Genomic DNA, 23,046 nt, shown 5'->3' on the forward strand with positions numbered 1-23,046 from the left:
CTTATATTTATTCATGCAGGTGGACACACCTAGTTTTGCTCCTTTTCCAGACACACACCTTGTCACACATCCCCTGAAATATCTGCATCCCAAAAGGAGCATTTTTAATGTCATGTTGGCTTTTTCATCCAGATGGCTGACAAGTCGTGTCTCTATCGTTTGCTGATTTGTTTGTTTTTTTTCTGTTTTTGCCCAGTTCTGATTTTGTGCCTTCAGACTTTGCCACATTTTGCCTCCATTCCAGTGCCCATATAGGCTGAGACCCTTTAGCTAGTGACCCCTCCCTCCCTTCCACACTGTACACTGTACACTGTACACTGGCACTTCTAAAGCCCCTGGTTCTCTGTTCTACCCTCCAGGCCCAATAGCGCACCTCTCGCTGAGGAGGAAGGTCGCGCCAGGCCCACTCGAGAATGGCAGCTCATTCCGCCGGTCCTGCGAATTTGGATCAGAACTCAGCTGGCCCCCGCCTCTGGAGTCAGAGGGTCAGTATGCCTCAGACATGGCCCCCTGATCTCGGCTCCCTCGACCTCGATGGATCACCGCACCTGGGGTCTAACTTTTTCTTTTATATTTCAGTCTGGGGTGAGGGGGGTATCAGTGTATCATATGCACTAGAGTAACCAGGTGACATGGTCATATGGAATTCATACCGATGGCTAACTGGTCAGACAGGATGTACAATACCGAAACATGGGGGCTGGAGGTTCACTTCAGGTACAGTAACTGTGCTAATTATTGATTAAAGAGCTTCCTGGTCAGTAATACGTGTCCCATGGGCCATTGCCTGTGACGTGTTCTTCGTGCCTTTATTTCATGGATCACTGTCCATCTTGGATTCATGGCCGTGTTCATCTACTTGAATGGCTGCTCTGCCGTCGGCCTTTCGGTTTGTCTAGGGCAGGGGTCTGCAACTCCGGTCCTGGAGGGCTATCGTCCAGTAGGGTTTCCATCTTACCTGGCTTCTGATGAGCCACATCTGTTCTTAGGTAAATACCAGAGAACAGGTGTGGCTCATCAGAAGCCAGGTGGGATAGAAAACCTACTGGATGGTAGCCCTACTGGACCGGAGTTGGAGACGCCTGGTCTAAGGGAATGTTTGTAATGTGAGGCATATTTGTGTCCTCCTTTACAGTTGGGAGCTGACCATGAAATGATGTCCGTTACAGAAATCCCAGGGAGCTGTATTTCCGCTGAGAGTTGGGGAAAACTCACTTGTTTGTCAGATGGATGGCTGCTTTCTTGTAGCTTGGCAGCAATGTTTGGGCTGCTGTAGCAGTTAGTGGGTTGGGAAGGGGAAGTGCTCACCACTCCATCAAGTCCTGACTGCAGTATCTGGGCAGGGCGGGGGGGGTAGTGGGGCAGCAGGAGTCAATGTCCCAAAGGTCTTATTGGAGTGGCACTGGGCACTGTGGCTTTGCCTTCAAACTGGAGGACCTTCACAAAAGTTTAGCGAAAAACAACGTGGATTTTACCTAAGGAAGAGTGTAATTATAAAGCTGGCTGTCAGTTTACAGGATTATGATGGAGAATTTGTAAACCCTGTAGATTACAGAATGAGAGCTGTGTTCTGCTCGATTGTTGTGATTCGTTCATTAGTAACAGCACTATGACTTCACACAGATCTGTGTAGTGAAAGATCATGAGTGCAGTATTTTGGAGAGGAAACAGAATCTCTAAACCAGGGGTGCCCAGTACAGCGATCCCGATCTACTGGTCGATCACAGAGGTAGGGTGGGTAGATCGCACAAATGGGATGGATGGATGATGCGTTCAACTGCGCCAGCTGCTGCAAAACTCCAGCAAGCGACCGAGTCGCCTAGTCAGCCTCCAGCTTATTTCTACTGAACTTACGAAAGGGTATAAAACTGAATGGGGGAGCTGGACCAAGTAAGAAGCCGAAAACCGACCACTTCCATACGGAATGGCTGTTTTTTTTCACAATGTCATATTCGAAGTGCGTTTGCTTCATCTGTCAGTCTACCGTTGCTATTCCGAAGAAGGGAAGTGTGGAGCGGCATTTTCAAACTGTTCATAAAAACTACGGCATTAACTTCCCTCCGAAAAGTGAGCTCAGAAAGAGAAAGGTGAAGGAACTAAAATCCCAGTTAAATAAAAAAATGCTTATTTATCCCAAAGGGAATAATAATAATAATAATAATAATAATGATAATAAAGAATATTTGGTATATCTATAAATAAATATATGTTTTGCATTTCTATAGTAGGTAGATCATTTTGACTTGGTCATTTATAAGTAGCTCTCAAGCGGAAAATGTGTGGGACCCCTGCTCTAAACTAATCGACCCTTTTTATTTCTCAGCTCACTTCCTTAGCTTTATTCTCCTAAATGATGGGCTCCCAAACAGTTCAGCCTATGACCCCCCCCCCCCTCAGAATTTCACAACCCACATTTCACAGAGGGGGATTCCTCTTGGTCGATTTATTGCTATTGATTGCTTTTTTTAAATATTATTATAAACATATTGTAGAAATCATCTTGTGACCGTTACTGTAAGAGCCCCCTGTCCTAGATGAATGCTGAAGTGTTCATTTCTGCATTGGATGTGGGTGTAATTGACCGACTGTCCTCTCCATGCTGTAGGAAGTGGGGTGGTGGGGGGGGTGTGTGTCCTTGGCTGTTACCTGGAGGTGTGTTAATCAGAATATATCACGTCTGCTTCACACGCGTTCGAGCCACAAGTGCTCACACACCTGGGGAGTCACTCTGACTGGGTTCCATCCCCCACAGAAAACCACTCTGCACCCCCCGACTTGACCACGTATGCCTCAGAGCACCCTGCCCATGTGGAGAGGCCCCAAGTATCCACCATGCCCCGGACGGCCCCAAAGTATGGCAATGCAGAGCTCATGGAGACCGGCGACGGTGAGTGTGTGGTTGCCAGGGGCCACGTCAGCGTGCGCTTGGGCGGGGTGTCCTCCCGTGTCTCTACGTCATCCACACATGTCTGAACCCCCGCTCCCCCAGGGGTCCCAGTCAGCAGCAGGGTGTCGGCTAAGATCCAGCAGCTCGTGAACACCCTCAAACAGCCCAAGCGGCCCCCCCTGCGCGAGTTCTTCGTGGATGATTTTGAGGAGCTTCTAGAAGGTTTGCTGTTTTCATGCTCAGTTGCATGTATGTGTCTATGTTGGTTTGTATTTATGACATTGTGGGAACCAAACCATGTAAACGTTCGAAAACAAAAAGCAAAACTTCTAAATTGATTCTGTACTGAACAGGAAGCCAGTGTACAGGGGCTAAAACCGGTGTAATATGTTCAAATTTATCTTATCCACTCAAAATCCTAGCTACAGCATTCTGGACCAATGGAAACTTTCAGTAATGGGTTTACTCCAATGTAAAGACAACTGCAGTAGTTATGGCGAGACGTAATAAAAAAAAAATTATATCTCAAAATGTATTATAGAAAGAAAGGGATTAACTTTGGATAGAATTCTGTGCTGATTAAAGCAGCTTTTAAGAACTGAAGAAATTTGTATATCAAATTTGAAATTACTGTCCAAACCCACTACTCGGTTCTGTTCTCACAATGTGATAAAACTTGTTACTTTTTAGTTTGTGGGGATATCTTCCAGGTCTCCATGATATAAACCTCAAGTTTATAACTATCTATGAATACAGTGAAAAAAACTAAAAATGGCAAGCCTTGTGTTTTGTTTGGTTACTTACAGTCAAGGTTATGTTGGGTAGGGTTATTGTTAGGGTTAGGGTTAAGGCTGTCATACTTAGGGTTAGGGTTAGGCTCACAAAAATGAATGGAGAGTTGCCACAATGATAAGAATGTATTAACTTTGTTTGTCTGCATGTGCATGTTTTAATGTGAATAATACAATGCCGGAGTGCTGTCAGGTCAGCTGAGGGAGTGTCCACTGTCCCTTCAACCTGTGGGTGGATGATAGCAGCTTAGGAGCTTTTCTGGTGTGGGGGGGTGTTAGGTGGTGCTGGAGGGTGCTAACAGGCTTCTCCTTGCAGTCCAGCAGCCGGACCCCAACCAACCGCGGCCCGAGGGGGCCCAGATGCTGATCATGCGGGGTGAGCAGCTCGGGGTGGTGACTAACTGGCCCCCTTCCCTGGAAGCGGCACTGCAGCGTTGGGGCACCATCTCGCCCAAGGCTCCCTGTCTGACCACCATGGACACCAATGGCAAAGCCATCTACGTCCTTACCTACGGTAGGCAGACCACCTTTCACCAGCATCCAAGGCTTGTTGGGGTACACAGTGTTAGCTGATTGGGTGGGTGAGGCCATGGATGGTGTTGTCTGATTCGATGTTAGGCCTGGAGAGTGACTTTGATTTCAGAGTATAACTCTTGCAAGTGGTAAATCCACTCACATTTCAGGGCTTGAATTTTAGTGTGGGATTGTGGGTCTTGTGCACAATTTAATAGATTCCTGCAAATTTAGCACATTTACAGCGACGTCTAATATTATTCAGCCATTGTTTACAGTGGTGCAGAATGTGCGTTGTCTTTCACCCCGTCTCCCTACAAGACATGAGCCTCGATCGATACCACCTGCCCAATTTGTACTTCACACGTCTGCATATGCACAGCTTTACACTTTACAGCACTTTACGATGGTGCCCGATTTGTACCACTTCATTTCATGACATTTTCACAGCCCAACATGATTTAAGTTACCAGAGTAGTGGTACTTCAATAGTACAGACGGTGGCCAAAGGTTTTGAGAATGATACAAATATTGATTTTCACAGTCTGCTGTCTCAGTTTTCATGATGCCAATTTGCATAAACTCCAGAATATTATGAAGAGTGATCAGATGAATTGCAATTTCTTTGCGAAGACCCTCTTTGCCAAAATGAACATAATCCCAAAAAAAACAATTCCACTGCATTTCAGCCCTTCCGCAAAAGGACCTGCTGACATCATTTCAGTGAGTCTCTTGTAAACACAGGTGAGAGCGTTGACGAGGACAAGCATGTAGGGTGGTGCTTGAAATCATTGTTCTTCCTCTGTGAACCATGGTTACCTGCAAACATGTGCAGTCATCATTCCTTTGCACAAAAAGGGCTTCACAGGCAAGGATATTGCTGCTAGTAAGATTGCACCTAAATCAGCCATTTATTGGATAATCAAGAACTTCAAGGAGAGAGGTTCAATTGTTGTGAAGAAGGCTTCAGGGCGCCCAAGAAAGTCCAGCAAACACCTGGACCATCACCTAGAGTTGATTCAGGTGCGGGATCTTGGCACCACCAGTGCACAGCTTGCTGAGGAACAGCAGCAGGCAGCAGTGAATGCATCTGCACACACAGTGAGACGAAGAATTTGGAAGATGGCCTGGTGTCAAGAAGGGCAGCAAAGAAGCAACTTATCTCCAATAAAAACATCAAGGACAGACTGATATTCTGCAAAAGTTACAGGGATTGGACTGCTGAGGACTGGGGTAAAGTAATTTTCTCTGATGAATCTCCGATTGCTTGAGGCATCTGGAAAAAATATTGTCCAGAGAAGAAAAGGTGAGCACTACTATCAGTCCTGTGTCATTCCAACAGTAAAGCATCCTGAAACCATTCATGTGTGAGGTTGCTTCTTAGCCAAGGGAGTGGGCTCACTCACAATTTTGCCTAAGAACACAGCCATGAATAAAGAATGATACCAAAACATCCTCGGAGAGCAACTTCTCCCAACCGTCCAAGAACAGTTTGGTGTCGAACAATGCCTTTTCCAGCATGATGGAGCACTGTGCCATAAGGCAAAAGTGATAACTTAAGCGGCGTAGGGAACAAAACATCAACATTTTGGGTCCATGGCCAGGAAACTCCCCAGACCTTAATCGCATTGAGAACTTGTGGCCAATCCTTAAGAGGCGGGTGGACAAACAAAAACCCACAAATTCTGACAAGCATTGATTATGCAAGTCAAGGATTTGGCCGAGAAGTTGATTGACAGCAGCCAGGGCGAATTGCAGAGGTCTTGAATAAGAAGGGCCAACACTGCAAAAAACCGACTCTTTACATGAACTTAATGTAATTGTCAATAAAAACCTTTGACATTCATGAAATGCTTGTAATTATACTTCAGTATACCACAGAAACATCTGATAAAAAGATCTACAAACAAGATCTACTCAAGTTGCTAGTGTAGTTAACAACTATGCTTTTTGGGAAATGTAGCCCTGATCCTGTTAATATTTCTTTTCATGCCATCAAGTTCATGTTATGGGCTGCTTCTGAATGATCTCCACCAGCCCAGAGTGGGACACTCAGCCAGCTCTTGCGATTTTTGGATTCTTTGTGTTCTCTGTTTAATAAAAGTTCAGTATAGCACCTGCCTTTGTGTTTGAGTGGATGTTTGTGGGTCTTGTTAGGTACCCCAGCTGTGATGGGGTGACTGCATATGTCCCTGACGGCCGTCACTATTATGCTGCGGCGAAGTCTGTGAATTATGCCATTAGGATAAACAGCTACAGATAAATATGTTATTTTGTCCAGTCTATCTGATCCCACTGATTTGGAGTAATATAAATATGACTGCAATAAACGAAAAATACGCCAAACTTCTCAGTTTGTATTCCAAAATATACTGTCACTGGATAGCAGCAGGGGTGGCATGGTGGTGCAGTGGTTAGCACTGTTGCCTCAAACCTCTGGGACCCGGGTTTGAGTCTCCACCTGGGTCACATGTGTGTGAAGTTTGCATGTTCTCCCCATGTCGTCGTGGGGTTTCCCCCGGGTACTCCGGTTTCCCCCCACAGTCCAAAAACATGCTGAGGCTAATTGGAGTTGCTAAATTGCCCGTAGAAGTGCATGTGTGAGTGACTGTTGTGTGAGTGTGCCCTGTGATGGGCTGGCCCCCCATCCTGGGTTGTTCCCTGCCTCGTGCCCATTGCTTCCGGGATAGGCTCCGGACCTCCCGCGACCCAGTAGGAACAGCAGATTGGAAAATGGATGGATGGATGGATAGCAGCAATTTCAAACTGATGGAAATTTAAACCAGCCTTTCAGATATGGGATATTTAAGTTTTAGTCTTTGATGGTGTGTTTCGTTTCACTGTGTTTGTTTCTGGGCGCCTTGGCCTCCTGCTGATGTGTCATGGTCAGGAGGACACACTCCCATGGCTTCTCACTGCAGTCACACATATGAGCAGCTTGCCCTTGTTGCTCCTGTTGCTGACCCCTGGGGAGTAGATGCTTGTTCTAGTCTGTGTCCAGGCCAAGAGCAGCTTGAGAAGATGCTGCGTTGTATATGGAGAAATAAACAGCCTATTAAATCACCGATCAGAAGGGGGGATTCCCCAGATGTCTTGGGGGTTCCCCTGTTTAGTGACTGAATTGTGTCTTCTGGAGAACAGAAATGACCTTTCACCTGTGCTCTATGAGGAAATCAGAGCTGCTCCATGCTCAATCAAAGGACACATCGGTCTGCTAAATGTCATGGGTGGGATGGGGGGGCTGGTGGTCTGTGTGCCATTCAGATGTCACGGCTGGGTGCTCACCTCTCTGTGCTGTTTCTCCAGCCCCCACATGGACCCCCCCCACCCCCCTGCCACAGAGTCCCTGGTGGTAAGGTGTACGCTGGTTTATCTCGTCCCTGGTGTGCAGTGCTGACGCTCTCTGCTGCTCCTGTCTGTGTGCTGTGAGCTCTCAGATGGTTAACAAGCGTTAACCAAACTGGGTATGGGGTTTAGCCTATGGCTAGCACAGCCGGTTAGCCCTTACTTGATGCTTGATATGTTGACGGCTGTCCCAGGGGAATCAGGCCCCAGCGTTACCAGCAGGCAGGGTACAGGATGGGAGCTGGCTGGTGCTGGTGCGCACAAGCATGGGCTCAAAATACCCACACTGTGTGTGCACCTGTCCGTTTTCCTGGAATCTTCCATTTCCTTACAGTATGCTTTTATTTTGAATAGTTTGGCTGTCGTTTCCAGCTGTTTTCCAGTTCTCTCAGCCATCCCCAAGTCGCAGGCTTCACGCTCTCCTCTGTATCTTATGGCAGCATGGTGTGTCTGTCCCCACAGGCAAGCTGTGGACGCGCAGCATGAAGGTGGCCTACAACCTGCTGCACAAGCTGGGGACCAAGCAGGAGCCCATGCTCAGACCAGGGGACCGGGTGAGTGCGAGGAGCCGCTCCGTCCGTACACGGTGCGCCAGGCATGACGCTGATGGCGGCTTTCAGCTACCTTCACCGCTGCGGCTTGATGGATTTCCCCATCTCACGTGTTCTCTGCCGTCCCGGCGGAAAATGGAGTGACTTTGGAGTGGGGCCCAGAGCTTTCTTGTTAACTGCAGGGGCAAGATTAATTAGAGTGGAGTAGTTATTTTAGAAAGTTAGTATTGACTCCAGTCCCTAATGAAAATGTTTATGGGGTCCCTAGGCACAGCAGGGGGAGAGGCCTGGGGATTTAGCTGAGCAGACTGTCTGTCAGGCTTCTGGAAGATTGAGGGGAACTGCAGGCACTCAGGAAAAAGAGCAAGAACTCATTAAAGACCAGGCGCAACCTGCACTCAAAGCGATGACCTGGCTAACGCCGGCCTTCTGTTCCATAGGTGGCGCTAGTGTTTCCCAACAATGACCCAGCGGCCTTCATGGTGGCGTTCTACGGCTGCCTTCTAGCCGAGGTGGTCCCTGTACCAATTGAAGTGCCACTGACGAGGAAGGTGAGGGTCCAGCTGGAGCAGAATCCCTGTTGGATCATCTGGACAGTGATGTCATCGCTTACTGGTCATGTGACATGCCAGAATGCAACACTACCGCGCGCTCCAAGATTTTTAAATAACTGCTCAGGACACAACAAATAAACATGTCTGCACAGTGAAAGGAAGGAAAGCCACTCTGTGATTATGCTAATGGTTTACTTTTACCATGATGTTTTTATTTTTTTTCTATACTCTCACTTGGAGGGTCATGAATAATTCAGCGGGCACCCAGTGGGGCAGAGGTGATGTTAGAGCACGTGTACCGTCAGCTAACAGCGTCGCCGGGGCTGCTCTCCGCTGGCCGGCTATGACGAGCCCTCCACCACACCGTCCGATTTCCTCTCTGTAATCGTTTTCTTCCTCCTTCCCCTGTTCGCAAGTCCACCAGCTGCCCGTCTGCCTGTCAAGGATGACGCCTCGCCTGCACGGTTATTTATTTGAGGCGTAACGCGTGGGGGGGAAGTCCACACTGCCCCGATGTTGACATCACGCCCCCACTATCGCTCCAGCTTGCACCAAGACTTTCCCACGGGTAGCACACTGGTGTTGTCCTGGTGTGCGCCTGTGATGTTATCCTGTCTTTCCCAGTAACTGGTGCGATAAACACCTTTGTTCTCAAACACATTTGCAGCGTGACATGACGCCCCCCCCCCCCCTGTTATCTGATCGGTTCTGCTCTCCTGTATGTCATATACATTTTCCCGGATTTATCTGGCGGTTTGATCCATGTTCTCGGGTTCCTGTGCTGTGGCTGAGAGCTCCACTTCCTGTCCCCGCCCCCGCAGGATGCTGGGAGCCAGCAGATCGGCTTCCTCCTGGGCAGCTGCGGTGTCACCGTGGCTCTGACCAGCGATGCCTGCCACAAGGGACTGCCGAAGAGCGCCACCGGCGAGATCCCACAGTTCAAAGGTCAGCTGTCACGTTCCGTCCAAGTGGGGGTCATCAGGTCACTTATGCCCACCAGTTCTGAGAAAGACACACAATGCCTTGCGCAACCTTGTGTTGTGGTGCAGAGGCAAACTTGTGGCTGTCTGACATGTCTGCAGAGGCGTAAACAGTCCCCTTGGCTTTGCTGAACAGTGCAGTTGATTCCAGAATGATCCTGGGTCTCCACTCCCCCTCCCCCAGGTTGGCCGAAGCTTCTCTGGTTCGTCACAGAGTCCAAGCACCTGTCCAAGCCCCCAAGGGACTGGTTCCCCCACATCAAGGACGCTAACAACGACACGGCCTACATTGAGGTAGGGCTCATGCCCAATTTAACAATGACACGACCCACATAGAGGTCAGGCTCGAGCCCAGTTTAACATCGATGTGGCCTACATTGACGTTGGGCTCAAGCTTAGTTTAACCCTCTGGAGCTGACGATTCCGCGTATATTTCTTGTGTATTTCAGTTTATAACTTGCTAATATCTAGTAGAAACATGAAAAAAACATGCTGACTAAATTCGTAATCTGTCTTCTTTTCAAAACATCAATTGTCGGAAGTATTAAAGTTTTTAAAATTAGGTTAAATCGGCAAAAAAGTAAACCATGTCACATTACTTTGTTTTACCTGCATTGGGGGTGTGTAGTGCCGCCCTCACCTGAAGATCGCTATTCACATTCTAAATAGCCACATTTCCGCGTATTCAAATCGCATTTGCATGGTTTGATGAACAACGCAGCGGTGAAACGCCATCCAGATACATCCCCATCAGCACCAAAAAGGGGGGGGGGGGTGTGTGCACAGGTGTGAATAGCTCATGCATACACATGCGAGCTCCTACATATTCGATGGAAGGAGCCCAGAAATAGTGACATGAGTTTGGTTTTTCTTATTTATCCAATTGAATGTTGCAACTACACCATTTAGTCACTTCGTGTAGCCAAGACTTTGGTGATCAGATATCTGGGATCAAACCAAACTGCCACCATTGCTTACTATGTACTTTTATAATGTTCCAAACTGCATTCTGCAATGTCTATTCTTTGATGTCATATTACAAACTTCACATAAATCTGCCATATTTACAAAGTATATAAATATCAAGATTAATAAGTTTAATGCCAAAACAAATATATAAGAAATAACATCAACGTCGGGCTTGAGCGTAGTTTAACAGCGATGTGGCCTACATCGACGCCGGGCTCGGCCTACATCGACGATGGGCTCGGCCTACATCGACGCTGGGCTCGGCCTACATCAACGTCGGGCTCGAGCGCAGTTTAACAGCGATATGGCCTACATCTACGTCACGTTCGGCCTACATCTAGGTCGGTCTTCAGCGACGTAGTAACTACTACTTTATTGATTCCGAAGGAAATTCCAAAAGTTACAGTAGCAGCACACAAAAAGTGACATCACTGTACATATGCAAAAAGACAGAGGACACAGTGCTGTACTAAAGCACACAATACAATAAAAGCTAAATTGCATTGTAGAAAAAAAATATGCAAACATTGAAATACACACTATTGTAGAGGGCTGGCGACTGAGCGGGGAGAGGGGGTCAGGGGGATGCTTGTTGTTGTATTTGATGAAGGCTGGGAGACCTGAAGACCCCGAAAGACTGGGGTCTCCTCAGGAAGTAAAGGCGACCCAAACCCTTTTTATACAGGGCCTCTGTGTTCACCGTCACCCGTTCACCAGTCTGTTATCCAGGTGCACTCCTAGGTACCTGTATGTGTCCACCACTTCCACATCCTCTCCATCAATAGTAATTGAAGACAGGGGACTTTTTGATCTCCTGAAATCAAGCACTATCTTTTTGGTCTTCACAATGTTGAGCAGTAGCTGGTTTCTATTGCACCACTCAGCAAAGTCCTTCACCAGCTTCCTGTATTCCCCCTGCTGACCTAACCAACTATGGCCATGTCATTAGAAAATTCAGCCGCATGAAAAAGTCAGCCACATGGACAGTGAATAGGAAGGGAGATAAGACTTGTCGCCTAGGGAGCCCCTGTGTTGCTCACAGCCATGGAGTCTTACACACTGCGGTCTGCCCGTCACCTAATCCACAATCCAGGAGACAATGGGTGTGTCCACATGCATGAGACAAAGTTTCTCCCTTAACAACGCTGGCAGTATGGTGCTGAACGCATTTGGGAAATCAAAAAACATGATCCTCACAGTGCTGTCAGCCTTGTCCAGGTGGGGGTAGGATCTACCCTGCAGGGAGATCACCCCTTCATCCACTCCAGTTTGGTCTTGATAGGCAAACTGCAGGGGATCCAGAAATGTGTTGACCATCAATTTGAGGTGAGCCAGGACAAGCCTTTCTGAGGTCTTCACGAAGTGATATGTCAGAGCTACAAGTCGATAGTCATTAAGGGCCGAGGGTTGTCTCTTCTGGAGGACAGGAACCAGGCATGATGTCTTCCACATTTTATATTATGCGCAGCCAATTTTTTATACAATTTTTTCTAACGTGGCCTACATCAAGGTCAAGGTTGAGCCCAGTTTTCCCAACCATTAGAAAAAATGTGAACATATTGCCCATAGGTCAGAAGTCACGGGCCTCTCCTGTTTTGTTGGGCATATCTAATGTGCCGATGCTTCAGTTTGGACCAACTACTGAAATTCGGTCATATGACACGGCTGCATTTGATGTCACCCCCCACAGTACAAGACGTGCAAGGACGGCAGCGTGCTTGGTGTGACGGTGATGCGGATCGCCCTGCTGACGCACTGCCAGGCGCTGACGCAGTCCTGCGGATATACCGAAGGTAGAGCCCGCCCTGCTACGTGCCTGCTGTTCCCGAGTCCCTGATTCAAGATAAAAACAACCTGTGTGGGAAGTCGAAAGGTAACCTTGATGCAACCTGTTAGCATGCTAACCCGCCGTCATGACCCTGTCCCCATCTGCCTGCCCATTCCCTCTAGCCGAGACCATGGTGAATGTCCTGGACTTTAAGAAGGACGTGGGCCTGTGGCACGGCATCCTCACGGTGAGCGCCCCCTACCACCCAGAGCTGCACCGCGGACGCCTTACCGTCCTTTTTTGAGAGGTTGAAGGTGATGTCGCCCCGTCCTGCAGAGCGTCATGAACATGATGCACGTGATCAGCATCCCCTACGCGCTCATGAAGGTTAACCCCCTGTCCTGGATCCAGAAAGTGTGTCAGTATAAAGGTGAGCCTTTGGTCGCTGTGGCGACCTGCCCGTTTACCACTGAACGAGCTAGAAAAGCTGGCTGAGTTCCCTCCGAAAGGACGGCCGCGCAAGGTCTCAGTCTCAGGGCTGACTTCTTCCAGCAGACACAGCTGTACACAAAAGCACAAATAGATACAGCGGCAAGTGGGTCCCACGCACACTGTATTTTCTAGAAGGTTCTGGGTTAAACTGAAAACAGAGATGCTGTTACAAATCCATGAATCTCCTCCGGAGTTTACAGTGTCCAGCTGTTTAATGGCGTGTTTTTAATATCTCTTACCCCGACCTGACCTGTTTCCGGTCGGCCAGCCAAAGTGGCGTGTGTGAAGTCCCGGGACATGCACTGGGCCCTGGTGGCCCATCGTGACCAACGTGACATCAACCTGAGCTCGCTGCGCATGCTGGTGGTAGCCGACGGCTCGAACCCCTGTGAGTCATGCGGCGTGTTCCCACGCACCCACACATACGCAGACACGCTTGGCATGTTCTGCACCATCATACCTTTCTGTGGACCAACCATAAACACCCTGGCTTACTCAAGGTACCTCCTACGTCTTCAGTGGACCTTCTCGGCTGCATTGCCTGCATCTGCTTAGAGACCTACGCCAAAAACACTTGCACAAAAGCAGACGACTGTAAAGGGGCACCTTAAAGGGGGGGGACGTTAGGATGAGTAGTGTCCAAAAAAATCTGGAGAACAATTGGATTGGTCTGGGTTGGGGGCCCAATATGTTGTTCTTGCATCGGGCCCAAACTTCCTAGCAACACCCCTGACTGTTCCTACATTTTTAGAGTAAAGACATTAGTGGGGTGGCTGTTGTTTCTTGGGAAACCACAATCTGCAGTGGGGGTGCCGCAGACAGCCTATGTGCCTAAATCTCCTCTCCTGGGGCCCCATGAAGTAGAATTTCAAGTTACCTTCAAGTGAGTGTCAGCCAACTGCTGCTTTCCAGAGGATGAAACTGTTTTCCCCCAACTTTGTTTCCTCCAGGGTCAATCTCATCTTGCGATGCCTTTCTCAACGTCTTCCAGAGCAAGGGACTTCGGCCAGAGGTCATCTGCCCCTGCGCCAGCTCCCCCGAGGCTCTGACTGTGGCTATCAGGAGGTACTCACCGTCGCCGCCCTGGAGGCTGTACCCGGTACCTCTAGCCATACTCCCAATCCAGCTTGTGATTCATGCTGAATGGTTGCAGGGCTTAATCATTATAACTGCTCTGTTTTTAATGGGATGTTACAGTTGTGGAAAACAGAACAGACTGCCTCTCTTGATGAGAAGCACAGTGCCTTGCGGTCACGATGCAGTCAGTGAATTGGCTGAGCCGCTCACGTAAAGCAAAATGCATCTACAAACATTATCTTAGCTCAGTCACATCTAGGCGTCTGACGACAGCTCCGTCTTCAGTCTGACTGCCGTGCCAGGCGGGGCAGAGAGCCCTGTGTCTGCAGTTTGTACCTGCGGATCTGTATGTGTAAAGTCATAGACTTTAAATGCTCAGCCTTGCCCCTAGTGTGGGCTCACTCTGTGTCTCCATGTCTGGTGTAGGCTGAACCACTGCAAATGTGATGTGATTGCCCATATGGGTATAAGGTGGGTGGGGCTTAAATGCAGTAGAGTCAGTGGGGATAAAGGTTGGAGGCAGGGGTCAGAGGTGCAGTAAAAGCTGAATGTTGAGCCCGCTTTGTCCTGGGCCCACAGGTGTTCCTCATAAATAGCAGGCCCATGAATTCAGGCCGATGATGTCATTTCATCATGTGACCCTCCCCCCGTTACTTCCTGTTTGCCTGTTCCATAGCACATATCCTTCGACATGTCACCAGGCCTCCCTGTTAGAGGACGGGTCCCCGGAAGTGCTAGGGGGCGGGCTGGACTATGAAATGGCCAATTCTGATTGGTTTGTGTTTGCAGGCCCACTGAGGACAGCAATCAGCCCCCTGGCCGAGGCGTACTGTCCATGCATGGTCTGAGCCACGGCGTGATCCGCGTGGACACAGAGGAGCGCCTCTCCGTTCTCACCGTGCAGGATGTGGGCACGGCCATGCCAGGCGGTATGAGGACCCGCCCCTTATGCTAACGTGCTGCTTATCAGACCTTTGGTGTGTCGGCTGCAGCTGCTTCCCTGCCTCAGCTTGTGCTCTTTGGCTCTTTACGGCAGCCCTCCTGTGCGTGGTCAAACCGGACGGCGTGCCTCAGCTGTGCCAGACGGATGAGGTCGGCGAGCTGTGTGTCTGCTCCGTTGCCACGGGGACGTCCTACTATGGCCTTTCCGGGATGACCAAGAATACCTTTGAGGTGAGCGCAACACCTTTTTGGTGTGGGCATGGCTTTAACACAGCTGAGTGGATGTAATTGATGAGTGGGGGTGGGGGAATTAATGGGTGGGGCCTAAGCACTGCAGAGTGTGGGTGTGCCCTGACTGCAGTGGGGGGGGGCGTAAACACAGCAAGGTGAGTATAATCAGTCAGTGAGTATGGCCTGGTTACAGTGGGTCATGTTTAAACAGCAGATTTGGTGTAATGTGTGAGTTGGGAGTGGCCTGTATGTAATGGACAGGGCATTAGGTCAGAGGCAGAGCTGAGTGGTACGATTAAGGCCGAATGATTTCCTATTGCCACTCTGTCTTGTGCCGGCAGGTGTTCCCCATGAGCAGCTCCGGTGCCCCCATCAGCGAGTATCCCTTCACCCGCACCGGCCTGCTGGGCTTCGTGGGCCCTGGGGGCCTCGCCTTCATTGCAGGCAAGATGGACGGCCTCATGGTGGTGAGCGGGCGACGGCACAACGCCGATGACCTTGTTGCCACGGCGCTGGCTGTTGAGCCAATGAAGTTCGTCTACAGGGGCAGGTAGGCTGTCACAGTGGCAACCGGCCATCAACGCAATATAGACAGTGTCATTGAAAGTAGCGTGACTGTAATGGGTATGGACAGGAGCACATGGTCCGCGTAACGCTTCAGCACTCTCACAGAATAATGCCCCCCTGTGGCCTGCAGGATTGCAGTGTTTTCCATCACTGTGCTGCACGACGAGCGCATCGTGGTGGTGGCCGAGCAGAGGCCCGACTCCACCGAGGAGGACAGCTTTCAGTGGATGAGCCGGGTGCTGCAGGTACGAGGCGACCACTGCTGTGGCGATCCGGCTTCGCTCCGCTTCCTGCAGGTGGCGCCAGCGAGCCGACTCATGAACGCATTTTCCTTTCCGGTCGTCGCTGATGCCTGTAAACATTTGCATAAGCATTTGTATAACGTCGGTCTGCATAATCAGCTTGGCCTCTGTGCTGTCTCCCAGGCGATAGACAGCATTCACGCTGTGGGCGTCTTCTGTCTGGCCCTGGTGCCCGCCAATACGCTGCCCAAGACACCACTGGGGGGCATTCACCTGTCGGAGACCAAGCAGCTGTTCCTAGAAGGGGCGCTACACCCCTGCAATGTGCTCATGTGCCCCCATACCTGCGTAACCAACCTGCCCAAGCCTAGGCAGAAGCAGCCAGGTCAGTGTTGTGGAATTTAGTGGGTAGGGGAGGGGGGGGGGGCTCACTAGAGGAAATGATGTCATAACTGTAACAGGGAAATAATGTCATGACCAACAAAAAGAAATGGTATCATTGGCGACATAAGGAAATGATGTCATTGCCGACAGGGGGATGAGGGGTGGTATCACTGCCTTCACAGCCAGGAGGCTATAAAGAATTAGGCTTCGCCCCCCCCCCTCCCTTACCCTATCAGTTTGTAGGGCTTCAGTCCAAAATAGGTGTGGGGGACACAGTGTGCTCCGTGCTGGGGCTGCCATTTCGAATGCATGACAGAGCCCCATGACACCAGCACGTGCTGAGCGCAAGTAGCTGCAGTACAGCTTACCAGCCAGGAGGGGGTGCAGCAGTCAAGAGCATCAGCCATCATCACTATGCTCAGCGGGAAGGTGCCCATGGTTACACATGTAATCCCTGGCTTTCATGTGCGTGTGTGACATGCTGAGTTTGTACATGTTTAATGTTTGGACCCTTGTCCCTCAGAGATTGGGCCGGCCTCCGTCATGGTGGGCAACCTGGTGTCAGGGAAGCGCATCGCCCAAGCCAGCGGACGGGACCTCAGCCAGATGGAGGACAACGACCAGGCAAGACAGCGCGTGTGCCAGCGAGCATGAGAGCGAGCCGACAGCTCCCCCTAGGGGGCATCCTTCGAGATTGCAGATGGTGTCCGTGTAGATGCTGAGGCTGTGTGCCTGCTGCTCTGGGCCTCCTCTGACCACCCCTCCCTTGTTCTTCTCCTACAGTTCCTCTTCCTATCAGAGGTGCTGCAGTGGCGATCACAAACCACCCCTGACCACGTCTTGTTCACACTGCTGAGCTCCAGGGTAAGGGCCTTCAGCGAACGCTAGCTCCCATCTCTGAGGAGATGCATTTGGGGGCCAGTAGGTGGCACTGTGTGGGTCAACAGTGACAGCTTGCTATAGTTTAGTTCACAGCCGAACGGTTTGCTCTCAGCAAAAGTGGAAAATCTGCTAAAACGTCTCATAATATACTGATATTTCACACCATTAACATACAGGACTGAAAAACCCGCGTTCCAAAAGCCGTCTGCTCTGTGCCTATCTCAGAGCGCCGGGCTATGCCTAAGATTCCTGCAGCAACATTCGCACCCCGCAAGCGATCTGCTTCTTTCCATCCAGAAATGCGAATCAGAAACGGAAGCAGCGCAACCAGGCTGGTGCTCAGCCAGTCTGGGCATGTGCTATATTTACCGAGCAGAGCGCCCTTTGCGTGCCGAGCAGGTGCCCCCGCCATGCGGAGTCTCAGACACGGCCCGGTCCAGATGTGCCGGGAGCCGGTTCTGTGAGATGTGGAATTGCCTTCCACTGACATTCCCATGCTGTGTCTGTGTAGGGTGCCATCGCCAGCTCACTCACCTGCCTGCAACTGCATAAGAGGGCGGAGAAGATCGCCGCTCTGCTGGCCGAGCGAGCTCACCTGCAGGATGGAGACCATGTGGCTTTGGTTTACCCCCCGGGTGGGGCTCTCTTATATTGCCACCCTTTCTGATATGTTAAGACCCATCAGGATACCATTGAGTTCAGCCAGATACTGAAGGATGCCCCCTGCCTCTCCCGCCCCGCCCACAGGTGTGGACCTGATCGCGGCCTTCTACGGCTGCCTGTATGCAGGCTGCGTGCCCATCACAGTGCGGCCGCCGCACCCCCAGAACATCGCCACTACCCTGCCCACCGTCAAGATGATCGTGGAGGTAAGCAGTAGCAGCACGTGGCCTGGTTTATATCCAGCTAGAGTCACAGGCGTCAGTCAGGGTCTGGAGTCACAGCTGTGTGTATCTATCCTGTGGTGTTATTGAGGGCCTGTGTCTATGTGCATGTTCCACCACAGGTGAGTCGCTCAGCCTGTGTCATGACGACACAGGTTATCTGCAAGCTGCTGCGGTCCAAGGAGGCAATGGCTGCCGTGGATGTGAGGACGTGGCCCCCTGTGCTGGACACAGGTGAAGCAGACCCCTCCCCAAATCACTGCTCTGCCACTCAGAGACCGATTCCTTATGCTTGTTGAATAGAATGTCAAGCCCTTAAGACAATCCAGCCGTAATGCCCTCCCCCTGAATCTGCTAACTGATCCACCTCTGCCTGGCAGACGATTTGCCAAAGAAGAGACCGCCCCAGCTGTACAAGCCCTCAAACCCTGACACGCTGGCCTACCTGGACTTCAGCGTGTCCACCACAGGCATGCTGGCAGGGGTTAAGGTACTTTCTGCACATCTCCTGTAGACCTTCTGTACACCTCCCACACACCTTCTACACACCTCTCGTACATCTCCCGTATATCTCATCCCCTGTATACCTCCCAGACACCTCCTGTACACCTCTCGTGTACCTCCTGCACACCTCCCATACACCTCCCCCACATCTCTTGTATACCTCCTACACACCTCCTGTACACCTCCCATGTACCTCCTGCACACCTCTCATACACCTCCCACACATCTCTTGCATACCTCCCACACACCTTCCATACACCTCCCGCACACGTCCTGTATACCTATCACACATCTCCTGTACACCTCCTACACACCTCCCATACATCTCCTGTACTCCTCCTACACACCTTCCATACACCTCCCGCACACGTCCTGTATACCTATCACACATCTCCTGTACACCTCCTACACACCTCCCATACATCTCCTGTACTCCTCCTACACACCTCCCATACATGTCCTGTACTCCTACACACCTCCCGTACACCTCCCATACATCTCCTGCACTCCTCCTACACACCTCCCGTACACCTCCCACACATCTCCTGTACACCTCCTACACACCTCCCGTTCATCTCCCATACATCTCCCGGACACCTCCCACACACCTTTTGTATATAGATACTACGAGTCCCTTGAGAATCTGCATCCTGTCTCCACCATACTGCTGTCAGTGCTTTGTGCGTTATTCATTGAATAGCTATTCAGAAGTGCCTTTCTTCCTCAAGGCTTTATGAGTATTGGCTCAGAGACTAAAGCAGACCCTAAGAAGAGTACCGCTGAAGAGGGCCGCAAAAGGGTGTCCCCATGTAGGAGAGAGGGATCAGGGCATGTAATTCAGCTGTCGTCCGACACCATGATGGTGACCCACTGATTAAGACGCGTTAAACAGCGCCGCAGTGCGAGTCCTTTCAGATTCCTCAGATGGCGTCAGTAGTCACCTGTTTGCCTGCCGGCCTGTTATAGCTTATTGTTTATTATTAGAATTAAATTCACTGTCGGCTCACAATAGTGAGAAGGTGCGATCATGTGAATAATTAACATTTGTTTTATCTGAGTGAAACCTTTGGCGTTTCAGACGGAAACCCTGCTGTCGTGATTGCATTTCCCTTAAGAGTGAAACACAGGTGTCACACCCCATACCCACCAGCGTGAGGCGCTTACCCTGAGCCTGTCCTGCTCTCCCCTCCTCCTGCAGATGTCCCACGCGGCTACCAGTGCCCTCTGCCGCTCGGTGAAGCTGCAGTGTGAGCTATACCCATCCCGCGAGGTAGCCATCTGCCTGGACCCCTACTGCGGCTTGGGCTTTGTTCTCTGGTGCCTTTGCAGGTCAGCGGCTCGGGGGACGTTAATAAAGCTCCTCTGGGCTTTCAGTGTGTGAGTTCTGCTGACGGTTCGAATGGCCGTCCTGCTCAGGTGCTGCTGTACCCACGTGTCCCCTCCCTCTGTTTCAGTGTGTACTCTGGTCACCAGTCCATCCTGATCCCACCCTCGGAGCTGGAGGCCAACCCAGCGCTCTGGCTGCTGGCTGTCAGCCAGTACCGTGTGCGGGACACCTTCTGCTCGTACTCCGTCATGGAGCTGTGCACCAAAGGCCTGGGGCTGCAGACTGAGTCGCTCAAGGTAACTCTGTCCCCTGTGTGATGGGCATACAGCAGGGGGGTGTGGGCACCCCCAGCTTTACGCAGAGGGGGTGTAACAGCAGCGCATCAGGGCTGAGTTCTGGTTTGTCAGTAATGGAGAGAGAGAGTAGAGGCCACGTGCCTCCCCCCTCCCAGTGAGCTTGTCAAGAGGAGTGGTCTATTATGGGAGGGAGGTCAACCTGGTGTGGGGTCCCACGCGATCAGAGCGGGGTCTCGCACGATCAGAGCGGGGTGCCACGTGATCAGAGCGGGGTTCTGTTCTTCAGGCGTGAGAGGTGCCGTATTAAGGTTGTGTGGTACGTCCTGTGAGAGCGTCACTTTCAGCTCAGGTCTAAGCCCAGAAAGCCTCTGCATGGGGGCATTAGTCTAGAATCCTGCCAATCACGATGCCCTGTGACCTCCTACCTACCCTCCGTCCCTCCCCCTTCAGTCACGGGGCCTGGACCTGTCCCGCGTGAGGACCTGTGTGGTGGTGGCTGAGGAGAGGCCCAGGATAGCCCTCACCCAGTCCTTCTCCAAGCTCTTCAAGGACCTGGGCCTCCACCCGCGGGCAGTCAGCACCTCCTTCGGCTGCCGAGTCAACCTGGCCATCTGCCTGCAGGTGGGTCTCATGGTCTCAGCGCGGGCGGGAGTCCGGGTCACTGTGGGGCATCACACGCGTCTTGTACAATCCGTGATCTCTTTGGGGCTCGAGGAGAATAATGGAGAATAAGGCCATGGAGGACGGGGCTCGTCAGCCGGCTCTCAGACTGCCGCCCCACACAGGCAGATCGGCCCGGAACACAGGCGCTTGCTGCCTCCTGGCCCGCTGGATCAGGGACTCCCTCCGCCTCGGGGTGCGGGCTGGTGTTCGGGGAGTAATGTCTGATCACAGCTGACTTTAATGCTGTACACCACACGATGGCTCGCTTTGATGATGCATGAAGGGTGCCACCTTGCCCCCGTGTCCAAGACAACGCCCATAGGTTCTTTTTGCTGGGTCACGGGGATGGGGGTGGGTTTGTTTTATTTGGTCTTAGGTGTTACGTCACATCTTCCACATTTGACATTTTTGCTTTTTTTTTGTTTCTGTTTTTGTTCGCTTTCTGCACCCCCCCACGCCCGTGTCTCTCACACTCCCCCCCTCCCCTCCCCGCTGCTATAGCCACACAGGCTGGGGAAGATGGCTGACCAGGTAGGGAATTCTCCCAGGCCTCCTGCCACCCCCTCAGTTCCCCCCCCGGGGCAGGATAAGGGGCATGGGGTGCCTCTTTGCGAGCAGGGAGGCCGTGGACGCGCGGGGCTCAGTCGCTGTGACTGTCGTTTCTATGGCTCCGTGCAGGAGGCCTGGTCTCAAACCCCCAATATACCAAGGCAGGGGTTCGCACAGCTCACAGGGTCCGAGACGCTTCCTCCTCTGTAGATGCCGGGCATGAAAGGCAGCAGCAAAGTCTGGGAAAGCGAGATACTACAGCCAGGAGATTTCATTATTTTTAATGACTGACACAGCAGCAGAGTTCAGGTGTGGCTCTACCTTTGAGTTCCGGGGCTTCAGTGACTCTTGGTTAATGGCCAGCACCGCCGCTCCCTGGCACCGCGACCCTGCCCCTCCCCCGCCTCCCCGCACTGCTCCCTAATAGGCCAGCCCCGCTGACGCCTGCTCTGCTGCTCTTTGGGGCCCCCTGGTGGTGACACTGGTGCTTCTGTGCAGTCTTCCATGTCTTGATTGATTTCTCGGTCTGCTTGGGTTTTTTTTTTGCTGTTAAGTCTGAGGCTCCGCCGTGCTTTGCCAGATGTGACTAGAAAACACACACGCTCACCCATCTGGCCCGTTGGTGGGGTAAGAGGGGCGGCCTCTCTCGCTGTACAGGTGGCTGTGGGCCACTGATCCACGTGATGTCACTTTCTGCAGCCTCAGTGCCTCCTGTGCTGTGCTCTCTGAGCCCCCGGTGTATGTGGCTGGCTGGAACTACCCTGGTCTCCTATTTGGGCTCATACCCCCCCCATGATCCCCTTTTTAAACCCCCCCCCCCCCCCTTCCGGCATGCTTGGTCCAGCCTGCTCTGTCCGTCCTGGTTGTGGAATCTGGGTGATTCAGTCACTTCTCCTTTCTCTGTGACTGGGGGGTCTTTTTGTCTTCTGCTTGCTGGCTGCCCCATGGGTCACCCTTCATTTATCGGGCTTCTTCATGCAGCTTCAGAACCGTCATGGTGGGTCCGATGGACCCGAGAGTCGCTCTTTTGCTGTGTAGTTCCCCAGTTCCAGTCCTGGGGGACCAGAATCCAGCTCAGCGTGTAGATGTCCCTGTTCAAACATATTTGTATCAGCTAATTACCAGGAAATCTGCAAACTTTGTTGAATTCTGGCTCTCCAGCACTAGAACTGGGGAACTATGCGGTACAGTGACAGTATGACAGGTTGTGAATTAGTACCCTAACATACACTGTACTGTGACCACATTATGATCAGTCTGTTCGGTGATCAGTTACTGGATTGTCATCAGTTTGCTCTGTTACTCGTGTGGTGACGTTTGGTGTTTAACCCGCTAGTGCTGCAGGGGACCCTGTGATAGACGGATCACGTGACGTGACAGTGACCCGGTGCCGCTTTGCCTTTCAGGGCACCTCGGGACCAGATCCCACCACGGTGTACGTCGACATGCGGGCCCTGAGGCATGACAGGTGAGCCCGGACGCCCTCCCCCCCCCGGCCAGAGCAGAGCAGCCCTAACCACATCAACTGGTTTAGACAGTGGCTTAGAAGACCAACCAAGGATAGATGAAGTGTTTGACAGCAGGTCTCAGATCTGAGTCCTTCTGCTGAACCCGTGGATAGGAAGCCAAAGGAAGCCTGGGTGTGAGT

The 23,046-nt window shown here is 51.4% G+C and overlaps 1 protein-coding gene across 2 annotated transcripts in view; it reads left to right on the top strand.

The window, feature by feature from the left end:
• The window catches only part of LOC125740868 (disco-interacting protein 2 homolog C-like), a 61,529-nt gene that overhangs the window by 33,051 nt on the left and 5,432 nt on the right, over positions 1-23,046 (top strand). Inside the window, exons 6-34 of one of the 2 annotated variants that reach the window (XM_049012648.1) lie at positions 360-485; positions 2,753-2,887; positions 2,990-3,109; positions 3,995-4,192; positions 7,999-8,090; positions 8,528-8,638; positions 9,463-9,586; positions 9,806-9,915; positions 12,281-12,383; positions 12,541-12,605; positions 12,695-12,788; positions 13,119-13,238; positions 13,801-13,915; positions 14,717-14,856; positions 14,964-15,100; positions 15,442-15,650; positions 15,798-15,912; positions 16,093-16,294; positions 16,817-16,917; positions 17,077-17,157; positions 17,687-17,810; positions 17,923-18,044; positions 18,182-18,293; positions 18,440-18,549; positions 19,762-19,892; positions 20,018-20,186; positions 20,637-20,807; positions 21,351-21,380; positions 22,805-22,866. In XM_049012648.1, the coding sequence (XP_048868605.1) occupies positions 360-485; positions 2,753-2,887; positions 2,990-3,109; positions 3,995-4,192; positions 7,999-8,090; positions 8,528-8,638; positions 9,463-9,586; positions 9,806-9,915; positions 12,281-12,383; positions 12,541-12,605; positions 12,695-12,788; positions 13,119-13,238; positions 13,801-13,915; positions 14,717-14,856; positions 14,964-15,100; positions 15,442-15,650; positions 15,798-15,912; positions 16,093-16,294; positions 16,817-16,917; positions 17,077-17,157; positions 17,687-17,810; positions 17,923-18,044; positions 18,182-18,293; positions 18,440-18,549; positions 19,762-19,892; positions 20,018-20,186; positions 20,637-20,807; positions 21,351-21,380; positions 22,805-22,866 (3,529 nt within the window). The remainder of the gene's footprint in view (positions 1-359; positions 486-2,752; positions 2,888-2,989; positions 3,110-3,994; positions 4,193-7,998; positions 8,091-8,527; positions 8,639-9,462; positions 9,587-9,805; positions 9,916-12,280; positions 12,384-12,540; positions 12,606-12,694; positions 12,789-13,118; positions 13,239-13,800; positions 13,916-14,716; positions 14,857-14,963; positions 15,101-15,441; positions 15,651-15,797; positions 15,913-16,092; positions 16,295-16,816; positions 16,918-17,076; positions 17,158-17,686; positions 17,811-17,922; positions 18,045-18,181; positions 18,294-18,439; positions 18,550-19,761; positions 19,893-20,017; positions 20,187-20,636; positions 20,808-21,350; positions 21,381-22,804; positions 22,867-23,046) is intronic. The other variant, XM_049012649.1, reaches the window with a different exon arrangement.

Source organism: Brienomyrus brachyistius, chromosome 4 (genome assembly GCF_023856365.1).
Source record: "Brienomyrus brachyistius isolate T26 chromosome 4, BBRACH_0.4, whole genome shotgun sequence".
NCBI classification, from domain to species: Eukaryota; Metazoa; Chordata; class Actinopteri; order Osteoglossiformes; family Mormyridae; genus Brienomyrus; species Brienomyrus brachyistius.